Source organism: Micropterus salmoides, unplaced genomic scaffold, assembly GCF_014851395.1.
Source record: "Micropterus salmoides isolate LMB-PRFRI ecotype aquatic unplaced genomic scaffold, ASM1485139v1 Ms_hic_scaffold_22, whole genome shotgun sequence".
NCBI lineage: Eukaryota > Metazoa > Chordata > Actinopteri > Centrarchiformes > Centrarchidae > Micropterus > Micropterus salmoides.
In genome coordinates, this window is record NW_024041373.1 from 16,167,492 (window position 1) to 16,182,348 (window position 14,857).

The window sequence follows — 14,857 nt, forward strand, 5'->3', positions numbered from 1 at the left end:
AATCAAAAACATGTTTCAAAAGCCATAATTTCTCTACTTGCTGTTGTCAATTAATCCAACAGTATATTCATCTAACATTGAAATTGAGGGAGTAAGTAACCAGGTACATCTAGTCAAGTACTGCACTTCAGTAAAATTTGAAGGAACTTAACATGAGTAATACATGAGAATTAAAATTTTACGCTACTTAAAAGTCATACTCAGTCAGTCACATTCAGTTTATGATTTTACTTAATACTTTACCTACTGTGCCTCATCAATGCAGGACTATTGTAATGGAGTATTTTCATAGCGTGATGTTGCTACTGTTACCTGAGAAAAAGGATCTAAATGCTTCTACCACTGTTGAAATTACAAATGATGTTCTTTTATTGGTAGTAAGAACATAACATGTGTTTTGACAAAAAAAACATCAAATAAAACAGATAAACCATCATATACAGTAGTAAACAAACGAAATGCAGTCCTTTAAATCAGAAAATAAACATCTTCGTGACTTTTGCAAAACAGGGCTCTAAACAGCGCTTTACACCTTTGCAGTAGGATTAAAGGTCTTCCTAACATGATCTCTTTGGTTCACTTCCCCCAGGCTGATCTCTTTAGTCAGTTCAAGTGTCATGAAATCTCTTGTAAGGAGCTTGGTTGGATCCCAAATAAACAGTCGTGCTTGTTGAAATCTGAATGACTTAATTCCCAACAAGGGATCTGGGTTGAGGAACTTTAAGCCACAAGTGTGTCAACAAATGGTTCAAAAGGTGGGAATTATCTGTTACAAAACAACAACGAAACATTAAGCAGAAACAAATAATGAATGGTGAATTGAAAACGTGATCTGAATGATGATACACATGATGAAATTTTTCCCCCCATCTCATGAAAATGACATACACAAGGAATAAAGCTGTTAACTGTTTCAGTGTATTTAATCTTTCTGAAACACACACACACCTACCTACACACACACACACACACACACACACACACACACACACACACACACACACACACACACCTACACACACACACACACACACACACAGCAATATGAAAGATTGAGTTTTATCGTTCTTTGCGTTGGAAACACCAGTCGACCCAACAGTCCATTTAGCGGCTATTCTGGAGCTTTTGATCACATCAGATATGTAGATTTAAAAGTCTATTTGGCCACATGGATGAGAAGACCTTAAAGTTCTGTGAGAAAGTGGAAATCTGAACGTCTACATTTCCATGACAACTGGGCCGACTGGATCTGCTGATTAAGATCATGAAAGCTCCAGGACTGCTACTTAATGGACCTTGAGGTGAGATTGTTTTGTCAAGCACTATTGATGTTTCAGCAACCTCTTCTGCTCCAGTTTCATCTTGAGCTCCGAAACCAAAGCATTTTTCACAGTGTCCTGTCTGGTCATCACTGACTTCTTTTTAGGTTTGGGGGCTACTGTCGCTGAGACAGTGGGTACTGACCACTGCCTCTCCCCTGGCATGTAGGGTGGTGGTGGAGGGGGCAGAGATGGGGCGCAAGGTGGTGGAGGTGTCCAGAGTCTTACAACATTGCTGACATTGTTGTTGTAGTTGACGTTCTCCACAATGACCTCTGGCTCCTGCTCTTCCTCTTGTACTTTGAATTTCTCTCCGGGAGTTTCTGGTTTGTTGAAGGGGTTTTTGAAGTTCCAGGTGCGCTGATTTCGTGGCCTCCTTCTTATGCGGCGGTTAGGCAGAATCCGGTTGGACTTTTTGTTGCGCATGAATGTTGCAGTGGAGATGATGACTGTGACTATGACCATGAGAATAATGACACCAGCAAGCATGCCTATGATTTGCAAAGGCTTGTTTCTACTCTGCATCAAAAATGATCCCAAAGGCCCCCCACTGAGTTGGGTCTGTAAAAGAGCACAGGGAAAATTCACATCCATGGGACTGAAGTCATAGTCTGTCACACAAAGAGTAACTTATACAATATTGTCCCGTGCTTGTATTGTAGTACTGCATGTATTCATCGTTTGGCCAAAAATATCATGTGAGGTGCAAAATACAAAACTGTAAAATCCAGAAATAAATTACTGCAAATGTACTGCCATAATACTGTTTGTATAAAAACAAAACATTTGTTTGTTTCCTGGTGGATGCCTTACAAATGAAACATACTACAAATGATGATTAGACTTTAATTCATTGTTCTACTGTTTTATAGTTTGTCAAGACAAGATCAGAGAGGTTGACTAGGAAACCAATAGCTGAGACCATCCAGCATCTGTGACCAGAAATAATTTGTTTATTTTTGTTGTGGTGTCATAATGTGAAAACTAAATCAATACATGACAAAAAAAACATGGGAACATGTTGAAAGGACCGTTGATATTGTGCTCCTGTGCTCTTTTACAGACACATGCTTGTTCTACGACCAAATCATTTCAAAATGAATTGCTACAAAGAGAAAAAACAGTTCTGCTGATGATCTCAAGGCAAGCTTCATTTATGGCAGAGGCCTCCTTATAATCTTTCTGATCTTGCCCTGAGCTTTGACACGGGACTTTTTCACAGAGTTCCAGTATATAAGAGTTGAAATGAAGATTGTCAGTGAAATGGCGAAGATGACAATGGTCAAACAAATCCCAAACACAGCCCCTGGACGTTTCCTTAGGCCCAAGAAGTAAGAGAAAAATCTGGATTTGACCTGAAAACATGACAATTGCATTTATGTGAGATTTTTTTATGACAATTTTCTAATTGCTACCTAAGCAAACAACTGATAGGTGTTATTTTGCATAGAAGCTGCACCTACACACACAAATTTATAGATGTTTCAACACTTAATCTAAATAAAAAATGATAGTGGGGAATGATTAAACAGTTAAGTAGACCACTTGTTATTTGCAGTGGTAAATGTAAGTAAGATTTAGGGCTCGCATTACAAATAATTGATAATTGCTCACTGTGAATGTAGAGACAAAGACCATTCACTATATCCATTGCAGAGCAGGTTCCCTCTTTATGTTCTAGGCTACAGTACAGTTTTTACACAACATTTTAGTATAAAGTATAAGATGTCAATTTCTATTGAATATTAACGATTTCTAAAATACAGTTCGATTGAAATTTGGTGGTGCGAATAAGTTACACCCAGCTTTGTTATATAGAAAAGCATAACTGCTACAATTTTCTATAAAACACTCAGAACCTGTAGCTACAACTAGAATGACATGTGAGTAGTATATATTTGAAATGATGATCTTATTTGTTGAATTTGACAAAACAATGCGTGTTGGATTAGAATCTCTGACCCCACCTTTAACTGACATATTGCTATTCATATACTTTGTTTTTAACTTACAGCTTCAGTGATGTCGATCTTGATGACTGCGGTGGTGCTGAAGGAAGGCTGGCCTCGGTCCCGGGCCTGGACCACGAGTGACCAGGAGCAGTCTCTCTGCTTGGTGATGTTCTGAATGATGGCCATTGACTTGATGTAAGACTTGAGCATGATCTCCCCTGTGTCAGTGTTAATGTCGAAGATGTTGTTGTCTGGCTCAGCTTTCATGATGGCATACTCGATAACATTATTGGGTACTTCTGCATCTTTATCTACTGCCTGTGTAGAAGTAAATGTATTTATTAAAAAAAGGAGTGGAACTTATGTTATTCTTGAGTTTCACTTTATCTGACATAGTACATCACGAAAGAACAAATACCTCTACTTTCACTGGTGCTCCAATCACCATAGTTGTCTCGAGGAAGTTTTCATTGAATGCAGGTGGGTGGTCATTCAGGTCCAACACAGTCACAAAGACCTCAGCCAGGCTGTACTTCCCTTCTGCATCCTCTGCCTTCACGTAGAAGTTATACTTGGACCTCACCTCCGCATCCAGGCTCGCCCACGGCTGGGTGTAGATGATCCCAGATGCAGACTGGATCAAGAACCTGTAAATGGTAATATGATTTGGGCAATATCTTGAATGTTTTATACTATACTTACTGATTTAAATGTTGTATTTTGTTTGTTTCGTCTGTTCATACAAAGAAATGTAAAAAACCTTTATGGGGAGTTACTTGTGGAACATGTGAAAATGCTGTACATATGTAGCATAGTAGCCTGACAGATAAAATCTTGTTTATCAAAATAGTTACAGCACCCAATTCCTCCTAAAATCACATATTGACATTTTTAGATTTCTGTGAATAAACAAGATACAACAAGTTAATAGTAAAAATAATGAGGTTCAGGGCAGACTTTTTTTTTTTTTTACTTTGGAGAGAGGCAGGCTAGTTGTTTCCTCCTGATTCCATCTTTATGCTAAGCTAGGTTAATCACCTCCTAGCTCTAGCGCCATACCTAACACATACACATGAGCATGTCGATCTTCACATCTAACTCAAGCGTGGAAAAGTGGTATTATATTGTTTCACTGATGGACTTGTTTAGTTACCCTACAGTGACTTTGTCAAAGTGCAAAGAGCGCAGTCTATTTCCTCCTCAAATCCCATTAGTGGATTAACAAAGACAGAGGGCGACAAGGCAAAGATCAGGATCGTGATCTTCATCCAAGAAGAAAAAGAAATAAAAAATGCTAAATCTTTCTAGACGCAGAACCAAGAAACGTAGCCATGTATTGCTTCATTACAAATTTTAAGTTCAAAGAGGCATATTGGAGTAATCTGAGGTGAAAACACTTTCCAAATGGTTTTAACCAAACAAGTAGCCTATGCACTAAGATATAAGTACTAGAAACCTCTCTCCCCTGCTTATTTTGAAAATCCTTCTCCTGCATGCCATGTGACTTTGTATATCTCCCCTAATTCATTGCTATAGAGCTCAAAATCTGTACTGAGAGGTCCAAAAATATCTACCCACCTACAGTTCATCGTACAAAGCAAACAGATTATTGAGAAGTCGGTCTGTTTACATTGACACTGAACATTACAGGTTCATGATTCCTTTGCTTTACTCTTCTAAATGCTTCCAAATTCAGGTATTTTGGTCCTCTAAGGCATGCAGAATGTGATTGAAAAAGCAAACAATTTTCCAAATAATTACAGTACTGAATGCACAGTGTTGAGATTTGTTAGGCACGCAGGTCATCTTTAGGAATGAATCTGTACCAATGTGAAAGTAAAGGCAAGCTGTGGGTATGTTGTGTGTTATTCTCACTAAGAGAGGACAGTGACCACTGAGCCTTTTTCTCTGAAGTTAGATTTCTACTGGAATATGTAATAAAAATCGAGTACCAGCAAATCCTCTGAGGGACTACACAGTGCTTAGGGTGCAATAAACTGAACTAAGTCCTAATATGAAAAACAAGTCTGCTGTCATAGTTTTGTCCAGCCTTCAAGCAGATGTGTTTTTGCTGTATGTGTTCTTCACATGCAGTAGTACAGTGGTCTAAAATTAAAATACAACATTTAAGCTCCGATCAGTCATTTTATTCCGCTATTTTTATAGCGGAATAAATTTAAAAGTGTGCCTTAGATGTTTTTCGTTATGAATAGGGTGGTCAGTTTTTTGACTGTTTACAAATACACAGGGTATCAACTGTTAATATTGATGTATAAGCAAAAACACTGACATAATCATCACACAAGGAACAATAAATAGACGCAGGACAATCTATAATAGATTTAGTTTTCTTGTGCAGGATATAAAACGAATTCTTGCCTCTGGAAGGATTTAGATTTTAAATGTCTTATTTTAACATCAAGATAATGCTGTTCAAGCATTGATACCTAAATGTCTGTCATTGAAGGTGTGGAGGTGTATTGGCATTGTGGTTGAGATATTAAAGCCAGATATTTAGATAGAATAATAGTGTCATGTGGGTGAGAGGAATTTAAAGTCTTTCTGTTTATATTTTAATACTCACAATTCAGCCCCAGATCCGTAGATAGAGTACTTCACTTCACCCCAAGGGCCTGAGTCTGGGTCGGTTGCCTGTAGAAAAAAACAGAAAACACAGAATATGTATGAAAACAATATGAGATTGGTTGTGGCACTTGACCAATATTGTGTGTGATTTCTGTTTAACTCTGATAAAGCTCAGAATATTGATGTTAGATTTGTTTGTATCTCTTTCCTAAACTGAATGTGCAGACTGTCTGCCGCCATGGACTCAGTCTCTGTGCTGGGCTGGAACATGATGTTACAGGGGTAAGCTATAAAAAGACCGATTTTTGATGTCACAGGACCATCATCATGGGCATCAGCTAATCTGTCTGTCTGTCGCTGCAGGGATGACTTTTCGCTATCTCCATGTGTCCAAGGTCACTTTTTGGCTGTTCTTTTATCTGATTGAAATTGCCTGGGATCAAGGAAATGAGCCTCTGTGGTGTTCACGCAAGGGCAGGATTTATTAGTGAGGCTCCCTGTTGCTTTGAGCCTCTGCAGGGTGCTGATATGAACTGACAAGGGCGAAGGATGAGATAACCCTATCTATCTATCTATCTATCTATCTATCTATCTATCTATCTATCTATCTATCTATCTATCTATCTATCTATCTATCTATCTATCTATCTATCTATCTATCATTTTTAAACTAAATGGCCCTGAAAACCCAACATGTCCTTAAAAGTATTCATTTTATTTCTGCACATATTTTTGTGCTGCAGCTGCATGTGCTACTAAGCATTAGGAGAAAAAATCTGAGAATTTGGTGTTACACAACAAAATGAAAGTGATAGCCATCTGGCAGCTTACCTCGCCTAGCTTTTATCTACATGTTTTCACATATTATCCCAAACCCCTCTGCCCAAAAACTCTACATTTAGGGAATTAATGGCCCTCTTGGGCATTTTGTTCAAATCAGCATTCCTCTTTAGCTCAGAGTGACGTACATTGGTGATGGCATGTATTTTTAGACAGGATGAAGACTCGCTCACCGTGACTGACACCACATTGGAGCCACCGGGTGAGTTTTCTGGAATTCTGGCAATGTAGAAGTCTGAGGAGAATTTGGGAGCGTTGTCGTTGGTGTCCAGGAGATGAACGACTATGTCAGCTGTGGCACTGAATCTCTCAGGCGTATCAATCTCAACTGCGAGTAGCTAAAGAGGAGAAAGGTTAGAAATAAATCACTGAAAAGGAGCAACGTACAACAGCTGCAGGTGATATTTCTGCCATTCGAGAAATGTGTGCATTTGATATATTTCATCCCATTTCAATCTACTGCGGTGCATTGGGTTAACCTTGTATGTGAGAAAATGATGTTTCTCATAGTCCATAGCAGCGGAGTCTTCTACTAAGATGGTGACTTGGGCCTCATTGAGTACAGTCTGAGGGACGACTCGCAGCATCCTTCCAGGTCCAATCAGTCTCAGGTTGAATTTAGCGTTAGCACCCTGCAAGAGGACACCATACATCATCGTGTTATTCACAATGTCTCATAAGTGAAAATGGCCGAGTTGTACATGCATGGAACTATTTATAGTAATCTGCATTTGTTACATAGCTATCACTAACAAACAGACATACAGCATAATCCATGTAGGGTATAGTCCATCCAATCAATGTAAAAGCTTTGTGTCTTTTCATTATTATGGTAATGTATGAGAAATCAATAGGATATCAGTACCAGCAGTAATATTCTTGCTGAAACATAATATCACTGGACAAAGAAAGCTCGCCCTGATGTAACAGTATTAATGCATTTGGTGAACACCAGCCATTTGGATGAGGCTCATACAAGAAACCCACAGAGACTTGCATAAGCTGACAAATGACATAGTCAGGGAGCACCTTTTAATTTGTGTTGGCTTATTTTCCAAATTCATGCAACTTTAAAAGGATTGTCTGTGATAATGGCAAGATTAAAGTAATTTCATAGACAGAAAGGCAGACACCAGCCTGACTTCTATGTTGCGGTACAATGAATGTTGATCAAATCAGTTTAATTTGGTCAGAGTGTTATTACATAATAACAGTCACTGTTATTCTCTCCTGGCTAACTGAGGCAGCTTTCAAAGGCAATAATATTGTATCAGTGCTAAGAGATGATACTTGATCAGTGAAATATCACTGAAAATAACAGTTGTCTGTAATTTCTTTGAATCATTTTCATACTAATCACAGTCAGTGTATGAGAAAAAATGGACAACAATAATGGTCTCACCTGGTCGGAGTCCTTGACTGTGATTTTCAGCCCCCGGAGTATCTCTCCCTCTGGTGGATGCTCATACATGGTCAACTCAAACATGTTCTGCGGGCCGTTTTCTCCATAGAAAGTTGGTGGATTATTGTTAAGGTCCACTACACGGATCACCACCGTGGTCACCCCATAGTCCAGGATTCTGCCTTCAGGACTTACTTCTGATGCCTGGACACAGGGGGGTTAAAGTTATGCAGCTCAGCCCACATGTATTGCTTCAGTCAGTAGATGAGCGTGTGGGGTATTTTATCAACCAGTTTCGCCAGATCAGTCTTGCTTTGTGAATTTTACTTCACACACCAGTTTAAAATGTTCAGTCATTTGCTGTGATTTCATTTGCTTTGTCATCGCATATAAATTCCTATTTTTATCTGAGTAGATTGTTTGATCCATTGTTTATTCTCTTTATGAATACACTGTAACAATGACTAAGGTCTATACAATGTCACTTACACTGTGTAATCTTTCATGCAGATGAAACAAGTTATTGACTGTAAAACAGAACAGATAGCATCTTACCTTGACTTTAATGTTAAAGATTTCTCTCTTCAGATAAATGGGTTGAGTCAGCAGGGTGATACAACCGCTTGTTTTATTGATGCTAAAAACACCATCGTCCCCTGTCGAGACCAGAAAGAGACAGAAATATGAGCACCCTTTGCTTCATTTTAAAATCATTTCAGTCTCATTTAAGTGAAATATTTACCTTCGTCAAAGGAATAACGGATTGGATTTGGGTTTCCCACATCGCCATCTTTGGCTACAACTGTGAATATTTCAGATCCCTGTGGTAAAAGATCATCAGAAAGGTTTTGCTGTCAAATCAATAGTGATATAAATTGAAGATAACCAGGATGCATGACCTGCTACAAAGGTGGCTTACTGTAAAATATATTATATAGTTATTTCACATTTCTCCAATAATTGATACTTTATTTATTTAAATAATTAGACCTGTATTCAATTCCCACTGTGACACATCCACCAATGTGTCCCTGAGCAAGCTCCAAAGGTGTGCGACCTCTGAAATATGTAACAATTGTAAGTTGCTTTGGATAAAAGCATCAGCAAAATTAATGTAATAATTTTTTGTACAAATTAACAACTCTAATATGTCCCTTTTAACATGATGATCAGTATGTTGTTGAATCACAATCACAAAATGAAGCATGAATTTTAATTGAGTCACCCTGTGGCTGGTACACACCTAGTCAAAACGTACCACAACAATCTATTCAGCACCTGATCTTCACTGAGCCTTCAAAGGTACATTGAAATGTCACGATCCTAATTATTCCTTCTCGGATGAAAGTCAGAATGTGTAATCTCTCTCCCATGACGCCCTGCTGCAGTGACATTTGACTGGGGAGATAATGTGGCTTTCACATCACTGTAAAATGCCAGCAATTAAAGCTGTGTCATATGAGATAATGCTACCTTAGGTTTTTGATCTTTTGTTGGTCCTTATTTATACAGTGAATACTGAAATAAATTGCATTCAGTATGTTAGGTTACAATGTCTTGCTATGCTGTGATAATTCATTTGATGTTCACTAAAGAAGACAGTGTAAATTTATTGCAATGCAGAATAAACGTGACAAAAATATAATAAGATAATAAAAGATAATAATAAAATAAAAAGATAATAAGAATTTCATAAAAAGTTTAAAAACTTTTTAGCTATGAATTGTTATACAAACTGTGTTAAATGGTACAGTCAAAGAATATCACTGAAGGATGTTTTCATACTTACTGGAACTGAGACTTCATAAACGTAGCCAAAATACGGTGTCCCAATAAAAGATGGCGGAGTGTCCTGTGCATCGATCACATTGATCGTCAGTGTCGCAGAGGATGACATAAACTGCTCCTTGCCATTAAAATTACCACCACCATCCTGGAACAAAAGTAGCATGCAGTTTAAATCTACTTTTATTGTAATTTTGTTTGATAATTTTCTGTTTCTGTTTTGTATTGTTTATAATAAAAAATACAACTTTTACATTAATGTTAAAGTTTTCATTTTAGGTTTATTAGAAGAATTTTACTGCTGGAAAGGACATGAAATCTCAGTTTCCCACCATACGCCATAGCTCACCTTTTAAGGGATATATACAGAGTTCTTTTTATTTTAATAAAGCACTTAAAGGTGCTTTAGTTTTGTTGTAAACTAATGAATACATGTAACATTCAGTGTCGCTGAAGGTAAACATTAGCAAAGCCAATTTTCTTTTTCAGTTTTCTTCTTCTTCTTCTTCTTCTTCTGTTGGCACATTGATACATTTCTTGGTGCAATACCACCACCAGCACTAAACCTCCACAGGGTGCATCTTTAAATTGAAAATGAAAGTACACTATTGCTCAATGGAAACATTATGTGAGTTTTGATACATCCATTACCTTTGCAAAGACAGTAACAAAGTGTGTCTTTGTTTTCTCATAGTCCAACATTTCTCCTGATTTGATACGAAGGACACCACTGTGTCTGTCGATGGCAAACAAAGTGGACTGAGGATTCTGTAACAGAGAACAGGACAAAAGCAGGATTTTAAAGGCACACACAGAAACACATTTCAGGTCACATGAGCAAAAGCCTGTTGCTGAAACCCCCTAAACCCCATTTACAACCACTCACGTGAGAGATATCATGAAAAATGGTCAGATGGCTGCATAAAAACACACAGTAGCCACTTGAATTAGGCCACATCTTGTATAAAGTATATCTCTTTGTCCATCTGGATGTAAAGAGCCCATATGGTCAAGGACAGGGCAGGCAGGTGAAAGCTGCTGTGTCCAGATGTGCACTGCCTCACTCGTCACTGTCACTCCAGGCCAGCTGTGTGCTTTAGTCCTAATAGTCCAAAGTGCAAACACTCTCTGCCACCCCCTGCCAAAGCAGCCCTCTAAGCCTCCAATACCTGACACAAATGTAATTGTGATTTAATCCCCATTCTCTACACCAGCATATTCAGGCACACATGCACAAACACACACATGGACATTGGGAAATTTATGTGACATTAACCTTGTGGCCAGTACATCTATACATTATTTCACATGTCACATGCAGATTAACATTAACTCAGCTAGAGTTTCATATTAGGAGCATTTTAAAAATGTTTTGTCTGTTCTTATTTCATAGTTACATACTGTATTCATTTATTGCAGAAGTCAGAGTGAGCGGGATGTGAGTATGCATATTCTCCCACTGCCGAGTCATACCTGGAGGTAGTAGGTGACTGAGCCACCTGATCCTGTGTCTCTGTCCACTGCCTCGACTTTGTAGATGCTGCTGCCAGACTGAGTGGTCTAAAATGTGCAACATAATAATAATAATAATAATAATAATAATAATAATAATAATAATAATAATAATAATAATAATAATAATAATAATAATAATAATAATAATAATTCAGGGCCCAGCATATGGCTTAAAAATAAATGACGTTCATAAAGCATACACTTAAGCCTAACTTACTTCCAGTACATCAATGATTGCTGGCATGTTTTGGAATTCAGGCTTTTCATCGTTTGCATCCATTACAAATATTGTAACTCTTTCCACGACCTAAGAAAAAAAACCCACATGAAACATGTTAAAATTTATTTTAGTTTGATTCGTTATTAGGGATGGCATTAAATGGTATAATCACACATTGGACTAGATGTTGGTACCTTGCTTTGCCCATCTGTGATACTGACAAGAACGTCAATAGAATCCTTTTTCTGAGCAGAGAAGGAAAACAAGTTCATTTGAAGACACACAAGATGAAAGAAAAGTTAGTTATTAAGGATTATATATTAAAGTTTAAAGTTAAATTTAATAAATATTTTCTAGCCTAATATCTTCTGAGGGCTATGTTAGGTTTACCTCTCTGTCGAGCTGTTCCACCAATGTGATGTTTCCAGATATGGGGTCAATCCTGAAGTATTCTTTTGACCCTGGATCAAAGGAAAGGCCATATCTCACCTCCTGGCCTTCAGGGTCTGTGCCATTGAGACAATAGATCTGTGTACCTAAAGAAGACATTATACTATAGTCAAAATAGCCTCAGCTGTTGACTGATTCAAATGTATTTAAAGAAAAACATACTACATTTAAGAATAAAAGAACACTTAATAAAACTGGTTCCAAATGCAAAATTAACCAGCAGTCAAGGAGAGTAGTTAACCCATTGATTGGGCAAAACTGCTGTGGAACAAACTAGGCTGAGACACTGCAGTATAATGAGTACCCTGACTGATGGAAGGTGTACAGGGACAGCTGCACCACATTCACAGCCAACAAACTGTCCCCCACATCAACAGGTGGCACCAGCAGATGAGCATGAGGGTGTGAGTGCGTACATGCCACACAACATCTGGTCATCTATCAAAGACTATTTAACATCCTGCACTCTCTGATACTGGCAACCAAAACATGCCATTTTGTTGATTGGTTGCCCCACCAGCCTATTAGCTGTTCACACTAAACGTCCTGTATGTCAGAGGTTGATCTCACCAACAGCCGTGTCCTCTGAGAGACTGAACAGTGCCAGGTTCCCGTTGTGGCTGTAGGGTCCATTGTCATAGAAATAAGGGGCATAGTCTGCTTGTGCTGAGGACAGAGACATAAAAACATCATTAAATGCTTGAAAGTTTAATGTAATTCAGCTTCAAGTGAGAATACGTAACTTTTAAATGAAGAAATAACACAATCTTCCTCTTAATAATAATGAATTCACAGATTATAAAACACACACTCAAGTTTTACTGGGTCTGATATGATCGGTAGCTTATGGTGGCTAATGTTTGCTAATGTTAGCAAACTTAAGCTTGATACTTCTGTTTGAAAACTTTAAGACATTATGACTCTTTTGCTACTGTTACACTATGTTTTAGTATTTACTGCGCATACGCCACTGCTTTCCCAGTCACTTTGCCTGGGATTACTGGGGAGTTACGTCAACCTGCTAAAATATCTTTTCTATACATAGACCTGAGATGTCTGGTAGCAAATAAATGCTGTTTTTATTTGTAACATCACATTAATCTGAATACAGTTTTTTTTAGCTATATGAGTGTCACATGACCTTTGAAACCACATTCATAAATCAAAACAATCAATCAATATGACTCACGCACACCTTTAAGAGCAACTTATTAGGTTAGGCAAGAGCATGAATTAATTGAAAACAGAATAAAATTCATCATCTGGGGAAAAAAATGCAATCATCAGCCTGGAGGCTATCAAATGTATCTGAACAGCATTCATAATCTGATCACAACAACACTTCAACTGTAAGCAGAGAATTTTAACTTACCAAAACAGGCATGCACAAACACAAAAAGCAGTGGCAAATGTAATATCTTTACATTCTTCATCCTAAAGAATCAAGTCATGAAAGCGCACCATGAAGACGGCTCCGTCGAGAGTCCTGTACATGAGATGTTGTTCTCAAGTTGTTTGTGCGTGACTGGGTAAGGCTAAATCAGATGCTCATATCCTAATCCAATGACACAACTTAAGAGTTACACCTGGGCCGTCTCAGTGCAACTGTGAGTCTTCAGCCACCAATCCACAGGAGACGGCTCTGATAAAACAAAGATATAGATATACCACAATTTAGATGATGCACAGGTATATTTTTCACATTCTCTCTTATTGATGCTGAGCAACATTTTTGGTTTGCCACAACTACTAAATAAATATAATGTACATGCCTTTGTCTGGATATTTATTGTCTTTACAAATTATATTTTGCTTGTGTTAACATTTGGACTGTGTTATTGTATTAACAGCCACAAAGTCTGTACTGAAATGTAACTATTAGAAAATGCTGATCGTTTTTTTGCCCATGTTGTATAAAATTCCATTTCCTGTGCACTCCACAACTATCTATTGTATAAGGAAAAAGAAAAACACACTCCACTACTTACTCAATTAATAGAATAATCATTTAACAGAGGCTGATGGAGATGACAGCAGTGAATAATCTGATGAGATTGTAGTTCATGTTTGGTTGTTATGGTAGAAATCACAAAGTGAAAGTGTGGCCTAATGACATAAACTGAGAAATCTAAATAAATGATGAAAACAAACAAGGAAGGATGACATTTTTGCTGTATCAGAAGGTGTGAGTTTTATTTTACATGCAAGCATTGTTTTATGTTGGATTGTATCTTTCTTTCTTTCTTTCTTTTCATGTTCACTATGTCATAGGTGTCTCTTTAATTAAGAACCCCAGCGATTCACTTTTTGAGTGGTATTTTGGGCATTGAAGCTGGTTAATCTTCTTGTTTGACAATCGTGTTTGTTACCCAGAGGTAAACTCTTGGAAACAGATACCATAAAAAATAAAATTAAAAAGTAGTGATTTTTTGCCATTTTTATTGAAAAAGCAATATTGCAAGTACATAAACAAAAACAATTGTATGGTGCCTATACACACCGTTAAAACATGTTGCATGCAAGGGGATTTACACAAATTAATAAACCTTTTACAGTCCTTTCTCATATGGAAATTGAATCTGCTTTATAATCTGAGTGGTGCTGGAAGAATGCACAGTATTTAGGCTGCTTGGTGCACGAACTGTGCTTTCAGAAGATGGTAAATGTACTGTACTTATATAGTGCCTTTCTGGTCTTTCGACTACTCAAAGCTTTTTACAATACATGTCACATTCACCCCATTCACACATATTCATTGAGTGATGGCAGCAGATGACTGCTCTACCCC

General features: G+C 37.7%; 1 protein-coding gene across 1 annotated transcript; it reads right to left on the minus strand.

Moving 5' to 3' along the window:
• Positions 1-1,014: 1,014 nt before the first annotated feature.
• On the minus strand, positions 1,015-13,502 carry cdhr1a (cadherin-related family member 1a). The gene is made up of 17 exons (XM_038737854.1): positions 13,442-13,502; positions 12,640-12,735; positions 12,010-12,155; positions 11,814-11,864; positions 11,617-11,706; positions 11,358-11,444; positions 10,536-10,652; positions 9,889-10,032; positions 8,842-8,920; positions 8,655-8,755; positions 8,100-8,303; positions 7,177-7,329; positions 6,871-7,035; positions 5,856-5,923; positions 3,690-3,918; positions 3,332-3,589; positions 1,015-1,880 (listed from the first exon to the last, which is right to left on the minus strand). Exons 1-17 carry the CDS (start codon positions 13,500-13,502, stop codon positions 1,323-1,325), a joined length of 2,607 nt encoding a protein of 868 aa, XP_038593782.1. The 3' UTR covers positions 1,015-1,322.
• Positions 13,503-14,857: the final 1,355 nt, after the last annotated feature.

What these genes read in the sequence shown, in the direction of transcription:
- cdhr1a (XM_038737854.1), bottom strand. Translation starts at nt 13,502, where the DNA reads ATGAAGAATGTAAAGATATTACATTTGCCACTGCTTTTTGTGTTTGTG. An exon ending in TGGAACAGCTCGACAGAGAG is followed by an intron (nt 11,865 to 12,009) that starts GTAAACCTAACA and finishes TTCTCTGCTCAG; the next exon opens with AAAAAGGATTCTATTGACGT. An exon ending in GAGCACCAGTGAAAGTAGAG is followed by an intron (nt 3,590 to 3,689) that starts GTATTTGTTCTT and finishes ACTTCTACACAG; the next exon opens with GCAGTAGATAAAGATGCAGA.